The following is a 19,296-nucleotide window of genomic DNA, read 5'->3' on the forward strand; positions in this document are numbered from 1 at the left end:
TAACAAAACTTCCTTCCAAATGTTATAATTAATCTTTAGAATAACCTGTTGTGCAATATACGCTTCTCCAGCCAGGTAAATGTAGGCATTAACTACGAATTTACAAATGATACCCATATGGAATTCCCATAAACCCATCTGTTTATCCAGCTTAGTTTCACTGCAATAATCATTTCCAATCGAGAACAGTAATGCCACCATTTCTTGGATGTTATGAAATGATAGTCCTTTGACTTCATCGGGATAAGATGTCTTGAAGTGAAAGCTGTTTGATTGAAATTCCATCATCTTACTTAATGCCAGCATATTCTGGTCTTTCTGACTTCATTGGAATTAGATATGTTGAAGTGAAAGGTTTTCACTGGAAATTCCATTATTTTACTGGACCCTTCGGCGTAATATTCCAAGCAGTGAAATGATCACAAAGGGGGATACTGGTGTATATGTTTGTGTATGACTGCGCTTGTGTGCTGCCCTTTGACATGGATACGTTCAGTTTTGAAAGCAGGGCAGAAGTTAACTTATATTCATACAATTTATTTGTAGCATTTCCCGTTAACCAACGTACATGCGTCTCTTTCCTGTACTGTAGTAAGCTACGTATTGAGCTGGTTATAGTTTCACAATTACTCTGTTCAATCGATGTCGTTCAGAAATGGGTAAAACTTTAAACTGCTTTGAACGATGTTACGTCGATAAACAATTAGCAAATTTCCATTTAATATTTCAGCATATAAATTCCCTAAAGGTTGGAAAGTTTCTTTCATGGATGTTGCCATCAACTGTGGCTTTAACAACTGGTAGCAGCTTCGGATTAATCGTTGGATCATCTTTGTTTGTTGTCTAGCGTCGCACTCAGCAGTATCTCAGTACATGACGGCGGTATGTAAATATTCGTGTCTTGACTAGATAATCTAGTGATCAACATCATGTGCATCGACTGTGCAATTGGGTTACGATGACATGAATCAAGCAATATGTGTTCCTGACCACCCAAACCCGTCAACTTCCGTTTACGACAAACATGAGTTGCTGAAGACCAGTCTTAACCCTGGTCTTTGAACATTTTTACAAATGTACGATGGTTCACATCTACTCATTTATCACAATGACGCAGCACCCTTTGGAATGTCATCATGTTACTAATTAACAGTAACATGGATGCTTCCGTTCAAGGTAAGAAGGCTTCTATTTTCCACCTTTCTTGTGACAGGTGGCCATCATGGAGGTTGTGTAGGTTTAGAGGCTAGATGACCTATCTGATACTGTACCACATATATCATGGGATCCACTGCCTCTATCGATGATCACCATGCATGGCAATCACTATCTTGTCTGGTGGAAACTCGGTCCTTCACAGTTTGAGAACAGGTTGAAGATTGCTGCCTGCGGTATTAAACAACAAACAAGGAAAATGATGCCCACTGCTCTACCGGAAACACTCTTTATGGGTGAAGGTGAAGGTCACAACACGGAAATGTCCACACACGAGGAGATGCTCTTTACCAGAAAGAAGAACACACAAATGTTTGTTTTGTACATTTTATTACCGTAGTAATTCCGTACAAGGCAACCAAAAAAAAAGCAAAAAAAGACATGTTGTGGGACAACCGTCGTCAGTGTAATGCATTACAAAGAAATGTACCTCTAATCAAACATCAGTCAAACTATCGTTTAACGTGAAATGATAGTGACAATTTTGAACAAATATTTCATCGGTGTTTAGAAAGAATACCATGTAAAAAGTCCTATAAACTGTCCTCCTTTTCTCATGTGACACATGTTATACAAATAGTTCAGGTTATCCTAGTCACCTACAGTAAACTACTACAGTAAACTACTCCGTAGCACCCTGTTTAATGGTTTGCATAACACACTGATAAAATGTTAAATCACTCGAACGCAAGCGTCCTCGTACTTTCACTATAATAGTTCAGGGCAAAAGTGTACTTGATTACACTATACATTGGGGTTGAGCGAACTGTATTCCTTAAATCATGTCCCATGAACAAGCACGACATCTTCATTCTCGAAACGGAATGAAAACGAATGAAGGTTGTCTTTTTGTTCATAGGCAGTTGTATTAGATGGCCCGGCAAATCATTCATAATTGTACTTCAGGCTACTTCAATACTTTTCCATAACGCTTTATTTGATTTAAGTATTTATCGTCATAATAATTTTCAAAGCCTTTTCTCATATCAGATGCCAAAATGTGACATTTTAATACTGAATGCCTTTGCCAATCAAAGAAATATTGGGATAAGCCAGTAAGGATCATATAAATAAAATATATACTTATGTGACTAAGAAATAGTCCAGTCCCAACTGACAACGGACATTATGTAAAAGCCCGATTTGGTCGACACAAGTCGATGGACCAGTGCACATGTGGATCATCTACATAGATTCTAAAAACAACACTGAAGCTAGTAACTAAATGTAGGAACAACATGCATGAAAATCATTCGCTTTTTTTTGCTTTTTTTTCCACTATGAGTCTTTTTTTCCCTTTTTTGTTTGTTGTTGGCCTGTTTCCGAACATATACTGATCAAGGAAATATAGTGTCTTTGTTCAGTATAGCTATCTATAGGCGCAGACGGTCCTTTGGCTAGTGTCGCGGTCTAAGGCGTATTTATACCACTTTTGTGGGTACCACCTGTTTTGGACAGCATTAGCGACATACATTTGTTACCTGTTTCTGAACAATACTTCAGACTCTCAGCAATGGGTACTTTCTTGGCTTTAGCTGCAAGACCTTGCTGTATGAGAGGGGTGGTGGTGCGTTTTCACTGTGACAGTGACCGACAAAATAGTATCTCTGTTGGCACCACCACTCCACCCCCAAAAATGCTTGGGGTTTTTTGTGTGTTTTTTTCACACTTTTGTTTTTCTTCGAGTACAGGTATGCACCATCAAGGACCGTTTTTGTTTTTGTTTTCGTGTTTGTTTTTGCTTAAATACAGGTATGTATCATCTATGGACCTCTACAATGACTTCTCAGAGTCATGTGGAATTTCGTCCCTCCTGGTGCTGACCTTGGTCTGCGTTTCATCCGCTTTCCCAGGCAGCTGATCTTCACTCTCGAAAGCAAGTTGCCAAGGACTTCACCATTTGCCACAGAATCTGAAACAAAGGTGAGTGAGTGGGTTTAGTTTTACGCCACTTTAACAGCAATATTACGACCGTGTGTATAACCAGTACATTTCGAAGTGTAACCGAAATTCTAATGACGGTATTGCATACACAAAATAAATGCCTCAAACAATTGTACTTTATTTACTGGTCTGGTCAAACACCACCTGTCTTTCTAACATCAAAGGCACAAAGAATAAAATACTATTAAACACAGACAAATTTGCTTAACGAGTAAAACTGACATAATCACTTCCCAAACTACCACAATATGTCTCTAAACGTGCAGACCACATTCACGCTTCTCGAACCTGAAAACGTTTTGCTTTTTTTTGTCAAATAATAACTTATCCTAGATATAAACACATAATATGACATTTGGCAGGAGATAACTCTTGGTAGTGGGATTCGGGCAATTAAAGGATCCCATCCTGTGAAATCAACAAACAGTAGAAACTACACCATCCAATAAAAACAGTTCACTTGGAAGAAAATGGACCGGGCTCTGATCATGAATAATTGATCATGAATATAATATCAAATACTACCACCGACACACAGAATGGGTCGGGTACCCATGTGCTGGCAATATGAGTGTTTAGTTCATTGCGCCTAACTGGCAGCATGGATGTATGATCCCCAGGGAGTTTAAAAAGTATCGGAAAGTACGATAGGGTCCTGTGAACGGGGATAGTGATGTACGTAACGCCGTGAGTGGGCAATGTTCCTTGATATGATCGCCATATAAGCGGACTATTACTATTACTATTTCTTTTTACACAAACCTTTTTTTTCACATTGGCATTTATCGAAAAACAGTTCAGTTTATATTCAGTTGATCTCCTTTAACAACAAAGTGAATTTGAAGGACTTGAATAAAATGTCTTCTAATCTTTCAGTTTGTACTTACTCTGGGCCTGCTTCAGGTCTGCCGGCGGGACGTTCATCAAGATAATGCAGACGTCCCCCATCACTCTCTGTATCCAAACCTCATTGTTCGACCCAATCTGGGTCACGTTCATGTCCTTCGTCCCCATACCTCCATCGTCATTACAGGACATGTTCTGGGGATAAAGTTCAGTTACATAAACGGTGATTTCCAGGTTCTAACAGTATACCTTCTCTTCTTCTGAAGTCAACAACCAGTTTTCCTAGGAAAGGATATGACCAGCTTAAGTAGTCTAGTCGTATAATTGTCGTCACTATTTGACAGTTGCGCCCTGTAGAACCTGTTTGAGCGGACATTCCAGACTGTGAGGATGATTTAGAGATTTTGCGTGCGCTTTCCGACATTTCCCACACGGACGCATTGCTCGTTGGCGATTTGGGTGTTGTAATCAATTGATTCCATTTTAGAACAGCTTACACTTCAAGTTCATGGGTACATATGTTTTACTTATCACCAGAATCTTTCAGTTGTCGTGACATACATAACTGATGAACTAAGAACTAATAAACTAAGACTGACTGACTGAGTTTGGTTTTACGCCGCTTTTAGCAATATTCCAGCAACATCACGGCAGGGGACACCAGAAATGGGCTTCACACATTGTACCCATGTGGGGATTCGAACCCGGGTCTTTGGCGTGACGAGCCAAAGCTTTAACCACTAGGCTACCCCACCGCCCCGATAAACTAAGAACCTGGAGATCCCCCACCTATTTATAATAGAATTATTCTGGAAAAGAGATCATTTCCATATGTAAATTTATTATAAAGTTTTGTTGAGTTATGTCATAAAGTTATGTTGTGCTGACCTCTCCTGTGTATGTTATGTTGTATTCTATGTTAAAAAAAGTGTTATGTTAGGTTATGTTATGAAGTCAATTTAAACATGTTATGGTATAACAGTATTGTATGGTATGTGTGTTTTGTAAAAATCTTACATCAGGTTATAATGGTATGTTGTGTTACGTATTTCAGGCTAGGGGATAGTACGGAGGGTCGTCATGCATCTGAGTATATACTTCCTGGATTACCGCTCCGGATAAAATGTCCTTCACAGCCCATGCTTACAGTAGGGCGTGAATAGATCGGGTTATCAGGCATGTACATGTATCCTAGTTGTTCGGTGTTCATCATTATTCCGTCATGTAGCTGTAGACAGCGTTAAACAAGGAACACACAAAGTCCTTGGCTATCACACCTTGTTTTATAACATATGACGTCACTTGTGTCGGTCGCCATTTCGTCTAGGTGGCAGGATCAAGGTTACCCCGAATCAATAAGCAAATGTTACAGCCCCTGTATGTAGGAATGTTTGAGCTACATTCGTGTGTTTCGCCCTCAATATAACAGGTACTTCTTACACAACATCAGAAAACTGCCACATTGCTGATTCCTTACCTGTCTCTGAGATGTATGTCGGATCAAACGAAATAGTGCTCAAAGCTCTGTAGCTAAGTACAGAACTGCGCATGTCCGTTTCACCCCGCAGTATTTACTAACAGCATGCATATGACATATGATATGTCTGGGTAGCCGACCTTGCCTTTTGTATATATTTGTATAGCACGGTGGGGTGTTTTACCTTCGAAAAGATGAATGGGATTTTACGCCAGTGGGATTTTACGTGGCGTTGCAGTATCGTTTTAGCTACATAGCAACGGGAAGTCACCTATGTGTCTGGCAACGCCCCTTTGTCTGGCAACCGGTCTTTGTCCGGACTTATGTATTTGTGCTTGTCAACCGAATTTAACATTAATAATGCACTCCAAATTTGTCAATTCCTGTGTTATTCCCTTCCCCCGAATGATAACGGGGTAATAGGTAGACTCTTTTAAGACGACCCAGACAGATCTTTGAATAGTATTCTGATTGTCATTGACCAGATCAGGGTCCCGATTCACAGAGCGTTCGTAAAGTCACGACAGGTGAACCAGATGAAGCCATTTTGTAAACAAACATTCTTTGCACAATGTTTAGCAGTGTCATCTATGGCCGCGAACCTTCAAACTGTCATTCTTTGAGCTGAAAAAACAAACGAATTATGTTGTCTTTACTTGTGTGTTCTGAACTTCTGCACATAGTACATAACAAGTCGAAGCTAGTGATTTTGCGATTCCGAGCCAAAACCCATGCTCCGTAACGCTAACTTACTTGTTTAATGCATCATGTACTAAAAGCCAATATCATTATGGTTTTGCTTATTCATTAATTATTAAACGAAGTTTGTCGGACTCAGCAGTTATATTTGAAGTTCTTCTTTTCCAGTTTTTATTGGCATCATGGACTTCTGTTAGACTACAAACAATACGTACTCTGTTGGTCTTTCAAGTCTTTGACTTTTCATCATCATTCGAATTTGCCTCTGTATTTCTAATGCAAAGTTCCAAAATGTTCAATTTATTAGTTTTTTTGGTCAATATGGACAAGACGTACTATGATGGGTGGGGCTGAATATCGTTGTCAGGATTAGCTGTAGTTGCGTTGCGTTAACGGTCGGGTTGCCAGCGCTGGGGTCTGTAGTGTCATGTTTGCCATCGTCTCGGGTCGGATGTCGATTGAAGCTCGTGGTTTTCCCAACTCCGGTGATATTGTTGCCTTGGTGTTTTCAGAATTGTTCATTACCGCTGGACAGCTCCTTTAATTTTGTATCCATGAACAACTTGAGGATACAATTTGGAACCCTGACAGCAGTAACACATACTTATCTGCAACCCTCATGAAGATAAGTATTCTAACATGTAGAATATGGGTGTCATGAAAGAAATGGGCATTTTTTAGAACCACAACATCACTAGACGTATATACCCATAAATGTACTACCGTGTAACTGCATTTTGTGGTTTAAATACTTGATTGTCTGGTTTGTTTACATTCCGCCGTCATATGGTAAAGGAGGGGGGCGGATGGAGTACGTTTGGCAATAAATACTTACTCCATTATGCCAATTGTGTGAATGACAGGACATGACAATGCAGGACATGCTTACCATTCCATGAACACCTGGTGTCATCACTAATTTTCAGTAGTCCATACATGACTACTACTGCCATGGTTTGTGCGGCGTCGAGCATATGTAACTTTGTGGATGGTAGTCTGTCTCACTGTTCCTGAACCACAGTATTTTCCCTGCTGCCAAACCCTCTCTGCAGTGTTAAATCTCTACATAAAGCAAGTCTAGATTTCCTCAGGTTCTGAATCTCTGGTCTCCCTAGGACTCTTTTTCAATATAAATGGGCTTCTTTGTTACTATCAAAATTATATATATTCAGAGACTAAGCCTTAGTCTATTAGGAGGCATCATCACTCATTTTCAGTTCTCCTTTCATATACTTGTCAGCGCCATTTACCTTTCATATTCCCTATGGCCCCTGTTTCGGCAGACAACCGAAACAAGTAACCTTTATTCTCAAGCGTTGACGTTTTAAATTTGAAAACGAAATCTAACACGTTTCATAATCTTTCATATCCTTTATTCAATAAAACGAAGAAGACACCATTTTAAAAGGGTATTACAAAACATACTTTCTATTTTTAAAAAAAGCTCGCATCAACAGAATATTTCTGTGAATTCATTTTGGCAAAATAGTGTTTGGGTCTTGTCGGTGGTCATAGTGATATCTTCGTCAGCCATCATCACCATTGTATGACAAGGGGAAGCAATAATACATGGGTTCTAGGGCTGGGACGGGTAGGAATAAATGGAATCGAGTACCCGCATGTGCTTACCCGAATCGGAATCGAGTACCCGGAAATGTAAGGAATACAGCGCTTCTGTCAACTGTCTGAATATTCAATCACGGGTTGACAGAGATTATTATAGAAACTTGAAAGGTTGGCAATAAGACATTAAAACAGATCTTAGGCTAATTACTTTTCGTCTATTTAACCAATATAAAGAGTATCAGCATTACTTACATTCCTCGTTAAAACACAGAACTTTTCGTTCCCGCCGCTCATGCGTAGATAAATTACAGTCGTTAATAATAACCTTCGGACAATACTAATGTTGTAAATGTGTGTTACGTCAATTATGAAAAAGACAAGTTATTATCTGCCCTTGTCATTACAGAGTTCTCTCCCTTTCCGGGTACTCGATTCCTAGAAATAGGACTCGATTCCAGGTGTACCCGACCCGGATTCGAGTACCCGAGTACCCGTCCCAGCCCTAATGGGTTCAAGGTATTAACTACAAAATACTCATGGAGTAAGTAATACTGGAGTAAGTACAGTAATGCTGGGTGTATTATTACCATAATGCCTTAGCATATACCTAAATAGAGTATACGCGTTCTTGTACATATCCGGGTATATCTACACAACACACACTGCTCGGGTCGTTGCCTGGTGTATTAGTAACAACAAACAACAGGACTTAACGTGGTGTGTTTCCATCACTTCCGGAAGAAGCATGGGCGCTCAGCTGATTGAAGGTGAAAGGCCAAACTGTCATGTTTCGGGAGCGTGACAATGAGGACCTTACGTGTGACACACATTGTCCTGCAGCAGACTTCATAATTTGGTCAGACAGTTCCACAGTATATGCTTACACTATGACTAAGATTTAAAGTTCGGCGTTACCTGTATACACGCTTACATATCGAACAAGGCATACACAAAGCAGTGTATAAATGTACAATAGTACCTCTCCTACGATCACATAAAACACTTTGGCTTGCTCATCAAAGAACAAAGAAACGTACGTGTAAATGTATTAAAACACTCTTGGTTTGTCAATATAGATGTGAGGAAGTATAATGCTGTATTGTCTATTTCAAATGTACGAGAATTGTATTCTCATAAAATGAAATCTAAATATCTACCAACAATGGTGTCTTTGGTTCATCAAGGTCTTTGATACATGCGGTTCGTTCTGACTGGGAGTCTGTCTAAGACGGATTGGGCACAAACTGGGTTTACAATTCTGATACAGGCTTCCTGGAACTATTCTACAACGCACGTTGGGGGTTCATAAGTATTCTAGTCATGTCACTACTTGTCATTGCTTTCAACAAACTGAACAATTTTATCTACAAGTCAGCAGTAAGGTCTAGACAGGAGATTCCCTGCGGTCAAGGTACTCGATGATGGGGTAGGGTTGGTGGCCAATCAGGATGCAGCAGGAAGTCACCGCGACCAGAATCAGCCAATACCCGCACTCGTCTAGTCGTCTCGATATCACGTGACCTCATGTCCCCGCTGTAGCCAATGATAGCGTGTGGAGGTCTCAGAAGAGGAGCCATTGAGCTAGATTCTGAAATGAAAGGTTTTTCTACATACATTTATAGGCAGGCTGTTGTTTTCTGTGCAGCTGAAGTTTTGACAGAAATCACGTTTTCACGGATTACTAAAAATGAATGTACGCGTTGCAATATGTAATTTTAAGCATATATCTTGGGATGAAGTTGCAGTACATATGTAACTATAATTGTAAAAGGGAATTTTAGAAAAATGATGACTCTTTTTTGTTCTCTGATCAGTGACTTGTCAGTCTGTCCGAACACCATACCCGTGGCTCCGGCGTACTTCAGGAACCTGTTGAGTGACGGGTAGGCTGTGTTGGGTCGTGGGGCCATGGACGGTGATGGCTGCAACATTGGTAGATTAACGTAGAATGCGCTTACGTGATATATATCAACATGGAATACAAATAACGTAGAACATCGTGGAGTGTTAGTGAGTGGGGTATTGCGCTGCTTTTAGCAATATTCCAGCAATATCGCGGCGGGAGACACCAGAAATGGGCTTCACACATTGTACCCACCTGCAGAATCGAACACTAGTATTCTGTATAATAGCATAACGCCTTCACCACTACACTACCTTATCTACTATGAAACAGGGTTGAAAAATCACGTAACATATGTCAAGAGTTGTAAAACCTGTGAGCACGGGTATAGGCAGACATACATGTACAACTCTGGATCAGATTGTCTGCCAAGGGAGTACCGTTTAAACCCGTTCAGCATTAATTACAGAAGTGTCACCGTGAAATGTCACACACCTACATACACCTGCAATTATGCAACTCAGTACTGATCAATCATGGGCTGAATTTAAAGCCACTGGAACTGTTTCCATTTTTCAGCAGTGAAATTCTATCAATGTATGACATTCACAGATACTACAAGTACACACAGATATAAGTACAGTGCTACCTGTCTGAGGGCGTCTCTGTTCGCCTGCAAGACTTCCTGTTGACGGTTTCCCTGTACCGCCATCATGACGTCATCCTTGTCTGTCAACACACCGAACCAAAGTCAAATACGAAGTTGTTTTAATGTGTGATTAGTTTTGGTGTTTAATGCCGCACGGAATTGAACATGTATCAGACAAAACTGTGATTGACGTAATCAGCATGAATCTACGCAACTCGTATACGATAACATAAACCAAGTCATAAGCCTCTTACGACCTTCAGGGAATCGTGTGGAATAGCTTGACGTATATATGATATTAAATCACGGTTTCCAGTATTTGGTGATATTGAAGCCACTCTATTGAAGCCACTCTGCAATTGTGGTCAACAATACTGGATAGAGGACGAACAAGACATGATGGTCATTGGAACATCGCCGATTACTTTGTATCAGATTACTGACAGTCAGTAATCAAAGCATGAGTAATACAATAAACATCGGTTATAACGAACTCTGAGGGACCACTAATTTCAGTTCGGTATGTTATTGAAAGAGATTAGAATACTTTAATTCCGTGTATATTACAAACTGGGTTTACTTTACTGTTGCGTTCCTGATACAACCAAAACCTACAGCAAGTGGGTTGGACTAGAAAGTAGTTCGTTATATCCGTCAGTTCGGTATATGCGTGTTCGTTACAAACGTAGGTGATAGTATATAACAATTTATATCCCACCTTTATCATCCGCTATCTTGAGCCACGCCTCCGCTCCCTGGGCGGTAACGGGATCCAGGAAATTCTTCATTCCCTGTGGGATAGAGTGATGGGGTCGTAGAAATTAACAGACTTGCTCATGGAACACTCAACGGCAAAGAGTTTAAGGCGCTGGCAGAGATCACAACAAGCGAAACCACAAAATGTAAAAATGATTCAGAATAGACTATTACACACCCTGGCTGACATATACGTACATATTGATCCTTGTATGTGTTTATCAGTGACGTGGATGGGCGGTCGGCGACGTATTTACGCCGTGTCTGACGTCGTTGATATTGCTCTTCCGGCGGGAGACTAGCGTCGACTGCAACACACATTGTACGACTGAAACGCATTTGAATATAAACATATCTGCAGCATCTGTTACTTAATTTTAAAAACAAATTAAAAACCATTGAAACACCATGAAATACGTTTCGATAGCCATTTATCGAAGGCTGTTAGGCAACATCAATGCCTTGACACGTGGTTATTTAAGCTAATGTCGACGTTACTTTGTATTAAACATATGTTAATTTTGTAAAAGATGTACATGTATATGCCACACAGTACCGTGGAATACGTTAATGACACTACATGTAAATGACAACACGCGTTTATGATACCTACCTTAATGACACCACACATTAATGACATCATACGTTAGTGACGCCGTACGTTAATGATGCCGTAAATTAATAGCACCGCACGTTAATGACATCATACGTTATTGACGCCACACGTCAATGGCACCACATGTTAATGACATGATACGTTAGTGACGCCACACGTTAATGGCACCACATGCACCACATGTTAATGACATCATACATTAATGACGCCACGTTAATGGCACAACATGTTAATGACATCATATTATTGACGCCACACGTTAATGGCATCACATGTTAATGACATCATACGTTAGTGACGCCACACGTCAATGGCACCACATGTTAATGACATCATACGTTAGTGACGCCACACGTCAATGACACCGTAAGTTGATAGCACCACACGTTAATGACATCATACGTTAGTGACGCCACACGTCAATGGCACCACATGTTAATGACATCATATGTTAATGACACCACAGATTATTGACGCCGTACGTTAAAGACACCGTATGTTAATAGCACCACACGTTTACTGACACCATACGGTAATGACGTGTTAATGGCAGCTTACTTCTGTAGCACTGTTTCCCCAGCGTCGTGTCCGGGTTGTGGTAGCCTTCAATGTAATGGAGTCGGTTGGTGAGGAAAACTCTGCAACAGTAAAGTAAACTCAAGTTATAATATGCATGGACATAAGATATATGACAGTATTACATCCCCACTTCAATACAACTTTCTGAATAGAGGCTTGAATAAATTGCGAAAGTCTATATAAAAAAGTACCAATACTACCACAAATCACTACATTACCTTATTCATATGAGGCGTCACCCTCCCATACTTCGATTGCCATAATTAATGTAAGTTTGAGTTTATTAGGGTGTAAAGAGTCAGCTACAGTTTTCATTTTAAATTCAACAAGGTTAACCATAGGGTATCAATACCAAAGGGATACAAATACTCTCAAACCGAAGGTAAGCCGAATAAGTAAGTATTCATGCTACTTCATGTTATTATCATTTTCTATGTAGTCAACTCATGAACTTCTAAAAATTACACCACTTCGTATACACGTATGTACTCTGGCACTAGATGTACAGTCGTACACATGCGAGATTCCGGTACAGCATGATCGGCTGTGTGGGGTTTCAAGGCTCTACCTATCACAGACGTTGTGTGTCATTCTCATTCTGATCGGGGGCAAGATATATTAGCCATAATATACCCTCTGTACTATTTGCTAATCCCTCGAGTGTTCTAACAACGGTATCACCCTACTTATCAGGCAGCCGAACAGAGTCTGTGTGTGTTAACACCAGTGATAGAAGATTAACTCAGGGGACGACTTCACGTGAATATAATACAGGTAATATCAACACGCACTGGGCGCTATCTAGAAATACACACCTCTCATGTACAGTTATAGGTTGAAACTTAATATAACTCCATTTCTTCATGGTTAAATAAACAAGCGTTGTCTTTGATTGGCATCTAGATATTGGAAGAACACGAGTTGTGACACATCTATTGATAACGACTTACCATTTCGGGGCTACTTCTGAAAGAGTTATTTATTTAGGACTGTCATTGATCAGTCCTTTTAATTCAAAATATAAATCTGAGTTCACGCATTACAGACCAATAACTCTGAAGATCGCTGTTTTAGCATGAGCATATCCTTTACTATGGAACACTCTGCCGCCGCTTAACCAGAGAATTTCAAAAATTTACCTAATTCCAATAACAATTATGTTTTATAGTCTCCAAAAGCGATTGCGAACAGTTAATCTTAGTTACTAATTACTAGTGCTATATTCATATCTTGATTGTGATTATGATCATTTAATACTTTTATTAATGCTATAATTACCTGCAGATTAAATAGAGGAATGCACCAAAGAGTTTTCGAGTGATCCTAGGCCTAATGTTAAGTGTCAGCTCAGGATCTTTGTCACCTTTACACAGCACAGACACCAAATGGTACTGTCGAGTCGAACCCATCAACAATTATTTCATGGCATATTTCTTTAGCAGTAAATGTTAGTAGACTTACGACGGTGGATGCGGCTTGTTCCTCCTTGTTGGCGATGTAGGTCTGGATCTTGTCTGTTCCTCTGGAGGCAGTTCCTGGCCTGAATGGAAGTGGTTGTAGGTTGTCGGTTCCCTATCCCTCCTCGACCACATATGACGCGCCTGTGCCCGAATTCTGTCGAAATCAAGGTCCCTGAGTTTGTAATTAGCCTCCATCTGCAGCAGAGTGTTACTGTCAAGGGGGTACCCCGTCGAATTCACGCGCCTCAGTCTTGAGACTGGGTCCCCATAGCCGGGCAGAATATGCCCCGTCGCCATTGTCAGTCAGTATCTGTCAAATGTCTCTCGTTAAACCCGTAATGTGATCCACTCCACAGACAAGATCACGGCTGGTTGGTTCAAACAATGACCAACTAACCGCTCTTCAATACGATTTGTTTACAATCGCCAGGCAACGATCGGAAGGAAGCAGGTACGCGAAAGTGTATGGTGCGTGCGCATCGAACACTGAAAGGGGAGTAATCCTGCTTCCGCATTAGATTGAGAACATTATTAATCATGTTTGTTCCGGATTATCGATGAGAAATGAGTAAGTTTGGTCGCTTACATGACGATATTTAATGTTCAACATGTTGAATTGTAGGTATTGTTTTTCGCATTTGTCATGCAGCGAGACCGAATGATAGGATAACAATTACGCATACACTTGAAAAATCGTCTGCAAGTTCGGATGACACTATTGACAGTGCAATGCACTGAGTGGAGTATCGTACTTTAAACAAGATTCATTGTCCAACATGAATTTATGAAAACAGCGTACAGGTTCTGTTATAATGGTGTCTTAATGTGATCAGAGCAGGGCTACCGTGTACTGCCATTACTCTCAATCTGTTTAATATTTTAACAGAAACGATCATTCGGCGACAGTCGTGTCTATCTTATTTGCCTTGGCCCACAGTTTAGGTTTGTTTTCCTGAGGTAAATTAGGTGTTTTCTACAGTCTTGTATGAAACAACATTTATTCACTATTTGGATTTTTGGTGCAGTGTTATGCAAGCTTTAAATGTAAGCTCGGATATAGAGAAAATGGTTTTTATTTATCAATGTGTACATACCATTTGTATACGTACCGTTGGCAAATATGATGCAGTCATGTTCCTTCGAGACACAAGAATGGGTTTCTTGTGTTGCAGTGGTTTGATGATTTTTATGGCTTATGTCTTTGGTGTGGTCTTAATGTTACTAAGCAAGATAGAAAAGAAAAACAAATGATGAATTGACTCTTTGCTAAATATTTTTCAGACGACTATATTTTGGATTTCTGATGAATTGTATGAAACATATGGTATTATCCTGATATAAACCATGTTTGTTCTGATGCAGGTTGATGACACCTGACAATGGCAGCCATTAAACACACACTGAACCGTGACCTTTTCCTTCCAAATGATGAACGGTTGATTGGGCTGATTTACGTGTTTAAAGCCCCAAAGAAAAAGAAAGGGAGTTTCCTCTGTGCTGTCTGTAAGTTGTAGATGATCAGAGATACAGATCAGTGATTGACAGATCATGGAAATGTCTGTGATCCATAATGAGAATGATGCTTTGGAGTCATTCTAAAACTTTCAGCTTGACCTAAATGTTTGTTAAATACATTGAAACTGTGAGTCAGTAATTGTCTAGTCAAGGTGTTTTCAGACTAACTTAGTCCACTGTTTTGACTGAATTTTTCATTCAGACATTTATGTTCTTAGATTCACTAAACAACATATTTTGTAATAGATTCCACAACATAAGTGTGGACATGTTCCATTGTTTGGTTTCTGTCTAATGTGATAGAGTTTGTTCCTGCAGTGTATGTTGATTTCAGTGAACACCACAGAGAGCCCTGTGCAGGCCCGTGTGTATCAGGTGAAGAAGGCTGACAGAGGAGAGTCGTACAAGAAGAAGCTGTCATGGCTCCTCAGAGACCTCAAGGTGGTTGATGGGAAGAATGCCAACAAAGTAAGGATCTAATTTGGAAAAGCACTGCTTTCTGCTGGGAATACAATTGCTTATACATCATGAAATATGATGTTATAATTATTATAAGTATATCTCTTTCTTTGTAGTAAATGATAGCTACTATGCATTTTATGCACTAAAAAATTCTAATTAACAAGTGATAAGTTTGCCTCCAAACCACAACTTGCTGATATTCAAACATGTTAGATGGTATCTTTTGTTCAGTAGAATATTTAAACTTAAGATTAATATTCTTGTGATGTCATGTCATTTCACACATTTGGGAGAAATTTTATGTGAACAATTATATTGTAAAGTCTTTGCCTTTAGAGTCACCACAACTTATGCATCTGAATTTGTTCATACATACACATGTTAGTATGTTTAAAACAATTGTTCTGATTCTGTGTGATAACTGATCATCCTCTAGATGACTGATATCTATTTCAGGAGACCGCTGAATTTGACCTGAACTTTGAGAAGCTGTATAAGTGGGTGGCCAGCAGCATAGATGAAAAGGAGTCATTTATTGCCTGCTTGTGGAGGGTACGTAATGACACAGTACCACAGCACGACAGCCGCAGTAGCAGGGAAATAAATTTAACACCTGGGTCTTGTGGGTTTTGCAGAGGTTCTTGATTTTGATGAAATCATTGCAGTTTATTTCACCAAAGTATCACAGTACCACAGCCACAGTACCACAGTATCACAGTACCACAGCCACAGTACCACAGTATCACAGTACCACAGTACCACAGCCACAGTATCACAGTTCCACAGTACCACAGTATCACAGTACCACAGTATCACAGTACCACAGCCACAGTAGCAGGGGAAACATTTAACAGCTGGGTCTTGTGGGTTTTGCAGAGATTCTTGATTTTGATGAAATCATTGCAATTTATTTCACCAAACAGTCAGTAAATGCATTGTAACATACACAGCTGTATATAATTGATCATCACTTCATTCAGTTTTGGTGGTGAGTTTGTTCATCCAATGAAATTTAAAAGATAAGTTATTATTCTGAAATTTGTACATCATGCAGATGGTGAGGTGACTCATTTGTGAGGAAAACAATCTGTTATAGACACCAATAATTCCAGTTATAGTATTCCTAATTGCTTCAACTCTTAAGTTGACATCTCCTGTTTGGTTTTATGCAAGGGCATTACTAAGCCTTAAATCAATCCAATATTAAGTTGCACATGATAGGGCTGGGACAATTCACTGATGCACCGATACATCTAGATAATTTAAGTTTGATACAGCTATCGTATCGTCGACTGGTGTAACGATACAAAATGATACCTGACTTTTTTTCAAAACAGTATTATCTTAAACATGTTACAGTACTTATTTAGAGAAAAATACGTAAGTATGATAGAGTTACTTGTTTGTTTATTACAATAGTGCTATTGTTATACACAAATACCTTGAAATAAATCATTTTAAATCTTAATACTGTGTCATTCTTTCAAGGTGTATGTATTGTGATACATATCGTATCACAGGTAAAATATCGCGATATGTATCGTATCGTGACACAGTGCATCACTCCAGCCCTAGCACATGACATGATGTTCTAATGGATGCTGAAGACTGAAGCTGAGTTCATTCTTTCTGACCGTTAAGATTACATGTATGTGTACATTTTAAAAAAGATTGATTATTCCTTGACCCTCCTGTGAATATTGGGGAGGTGGAGTAGCCTAGTGGTTAAAAAGTTCGTTTTTTGAAGGCCCAGGTTTGATTCTCCACATGGGTACACTGTATGAAGCCCGTTTCTATTGGCCCCTGCCATGATATTGCAGGAATATTGTTAAAAGCAGCGTAAAACTAAACTCACTCACTCTTATGAATATTCCTATTTCAGCTGAGTCAGCGATATCTGATACAGAAGCCAGAGTTTGTCAATGTCCCACCAGGACTGCTTGAAGGTACGCCATTAACAGGAGTAGGTTGATTCATTGTAGAACTGATGCACTGTGGTACCACGTGTGAGCATTATTCTTCTGGGCCAAGCACTGTAATGATTGCATTCATTTCTAAATGGCTAGGATATATGCTGGTACTTAAACTTATTTTTCACTCAAGCGATATAGCTTATGTTAACTTTAATTGCTAAAGTGTTGTGCAATGGAATGGGATACTGATATGGCTTTCCTAGTAGTTATTTTGATGCGATGAGAATTTTGATGTTCACTTATTGAATGAGACCTCAGTTTTACTGCCTTTACTTCTGCAGACATCACCGCCCCTCATGACCAGAACCAGAAGTCTGAGGGTGGGGACGACATCTCCATTGAGGACGAGGACTATCAGGCTCTGTCCTCCAAGGAGGAGTCCGACCTAGAGCTCCTCATGTCCGAGTGCAAGGTGGCCATCAGCAACGCAGAGACCTTCACTGACCAGCTCTCCAGACAGCTGTCCGTCCTGGATGGGGTGAGGTCAACACGTTTCTATTTAAGGGTTTAGAGGAAAATATTCAGCTCCAGATCTATAGCTGATGACAGAATTCCTAAATTTCAACATTTTTCAAATTGGGTTATTGGGTTAACAATGAATGCATCAGTTATGTTATGTGAGTGTGTTCTCTGTCATCATATCCCAACTGGGGCGGTGGGGTAGCCTAGTGGTTAAAGCGTTGACTCGTCACGCTGAAGACTCGGGTTTGAATCCCCACATGGGTACAATGTGTGAAGCCCATTTCTGGTGTCCCCCGCCGTGATGTTGCTGGAATATTGCTAAAAGCGTCATAAAACCAAACTCAGTCAGTCATATCCCAACTGTAATCCATGCTGTTGACTGCTAGAGTGTCTGGTCCAGACTCAGTTACTAAGAGACCTCCAACATATAGCTGGAGTGTTGCATGAAACAACAAACTAATCCTTATTTCCACTTGCACAAGTTTCAGATAAAGTGCACATATTTGTAAGTTATGAATTGGCTGTATATGAAGACATTTGAAAAATGTCATTTGACAAATATCTTGACGACATAATTATATCTACATCCGTTTCCCTCCCCTAGGCCAACATCCACTCCATCATGGGGTCGGAGGACCAAGTGCTCAATCTGATGAGGCTGCTTGACGAGGGAATCCAACAGGCCGAGCGGATAGAGCGTAAGCTGGACTCGTATGACAACATACTGCTGGTAGGCTCTGTACCATACAAGATACTGTAGGCAGGAACATTTCAAACATGTGGGAGGCTGTTTAACGAATGAATTTTAAATTCCAAAGTTTTCCGTATAATAAGTCTTCGTGCACCATACTCATGGACTCACCAAAGTAAACATCTAGTAGTTCTACGTACCTACATAACACGATGGTATCTTCCCACTGGAAGGGGGCAGTGGGGTAGCCTAGTGGTTAAAGCGTTGGCTCGTCACGCCGAAGGCCCGGGTTCGATTCCCCACATGGGTACAATTTGTGACGCCCATTTCTGGTGTCCCCCGCCGTGATGTTGCTGGAATATTGCTAAAACGGCGTAAAACCAAACTCAGTCAGTCCCACTGGAAGCTGGTGTGTCATGTATAACTAAATGAAAAAGCACCTCTCCCACTCATCTATGTCAGTCAGACACAGAGACAAAAGTCAAGGAATTATTTGATGTGCAGCTAATATTAACTGTTCTCACCGTATTTGTTGCATTGGTA

The 19,296-nt window shown here is 40.1% G+C and overlaps 2 protein-coding genes and 1 long non-coding RNA gene across 3 annotated transcripts in view; 1 reads left to right on the forward strand and 2 right to left on the reverse strand.

The window, feature by feature from the left end:
* Positions 1-1,528: 1,528 nt before the first annotated feature.
* LOC124274264 lies at positions 1,529-5,576 on the reverse strand. The gene is made up of 3 exons (XR_006897902.1): positions 5,483-5,576; positions 4,047-4,200; positions 1,529-3,127 (listed from the first exon to the last, which is right to left on the reverse strand). It is a non-coding gene; the product is annotated as an uncharacterized LOC124274264 (long non-coding RNA).
* Positions 5,577-8,260: 2,684 nt separating this feature from the next.
* On the reverse strand, positions 8,261-14,092 carry LOC124274262. The gene is made up of 7 exons (XM_046709604.1): positions 13,652-14,092; positions 12,170-12,249; positions 11,194-11,303; positions 10,958-11,030; positions 10,240-10,319; positions 9,591-9,669; positions 8,261-9,335 (listed from the first exon to the last, which is right to left on the reverse strand). The coding sequence occupies exons 1-7, from the start codon at positions 13,945-13,947 to the stop codon at positions 9,154-9,156; spliced, it is 900 nt and encodes a 299-aa protein (XP_046565560.1). The 5' UTR covers positions 13,948-14,092; the 3' UTR covers positions 8,261-9,153.
* A 19-nt stretch (positions 14,093-14,111) lies between these two features.
* LOC124274263 (exocyst complex component 1-like) overlaps positions 14,112-19,296 on the forward strand; it is a 28,702-nt gene continuing 23,517 nt past the window's right edge. The window contains 7 exon segments of the mRNA XM_046709605.1: positions 14,112-14,218; positions 15,013-15,153; positions 15,500-15,633; positions 16,084-16,179; positions 17,510-17,573; positions 17,882-18,078; positions 18,667-18,792. Of these exon segments, the coding sequence (XP_046565561.1) occupies positions 15,030-15,153; positions 15,500-15,633; positions 16,084-16,179; positions 17,510-17,573; positions 17,882-18,078; positions 18,667-18,792 (741 nt within the window). The 5' untranslated portion in view covers positions 14,112-14,218; positions 15,013-15,029.

This window comes from Haliotis rubra, unplaced genomic scaffold (genome assembly GCF_003918875.1).
Source record: "Haliotis rubra isolate DU_JTF1 unplaced genomic scaffold, ASM391887v1 Scf1897, whole genome shotgun sequence".
Taxonomy (NCBI): Eukaryota; Metazoa; Mollusca; class Gastropoda; order Lepetellida; family Haliotidae; genus Haliotis; species Haliotis rubra.

Bases quoted from the DNA above. Each gene is read 5' to 3' on its own strand.
- LOC124274262 (XM_046709604.1), bottom strand. From the start codon at position 13,947: ATGGCGACGGGGCATATTCTGCCCGGCTATGGGGACCCAGTCTCAAGA. The intron at 11,304-12,169 runs GTAAGCTGCCAT...TGTGTGTTGCAG, and splicing joins GGGGAAACAGTGCTACAGAA to TCGACGCTAGTCTCCCGCCG. The intron at 9,336-9,590 runs GTATGGTGTTCG...CTTTCATTTCAG, and splicing joins GAAGTACGCCGGAGCCACGG to AATCTAGCTCAATGGCTCCT.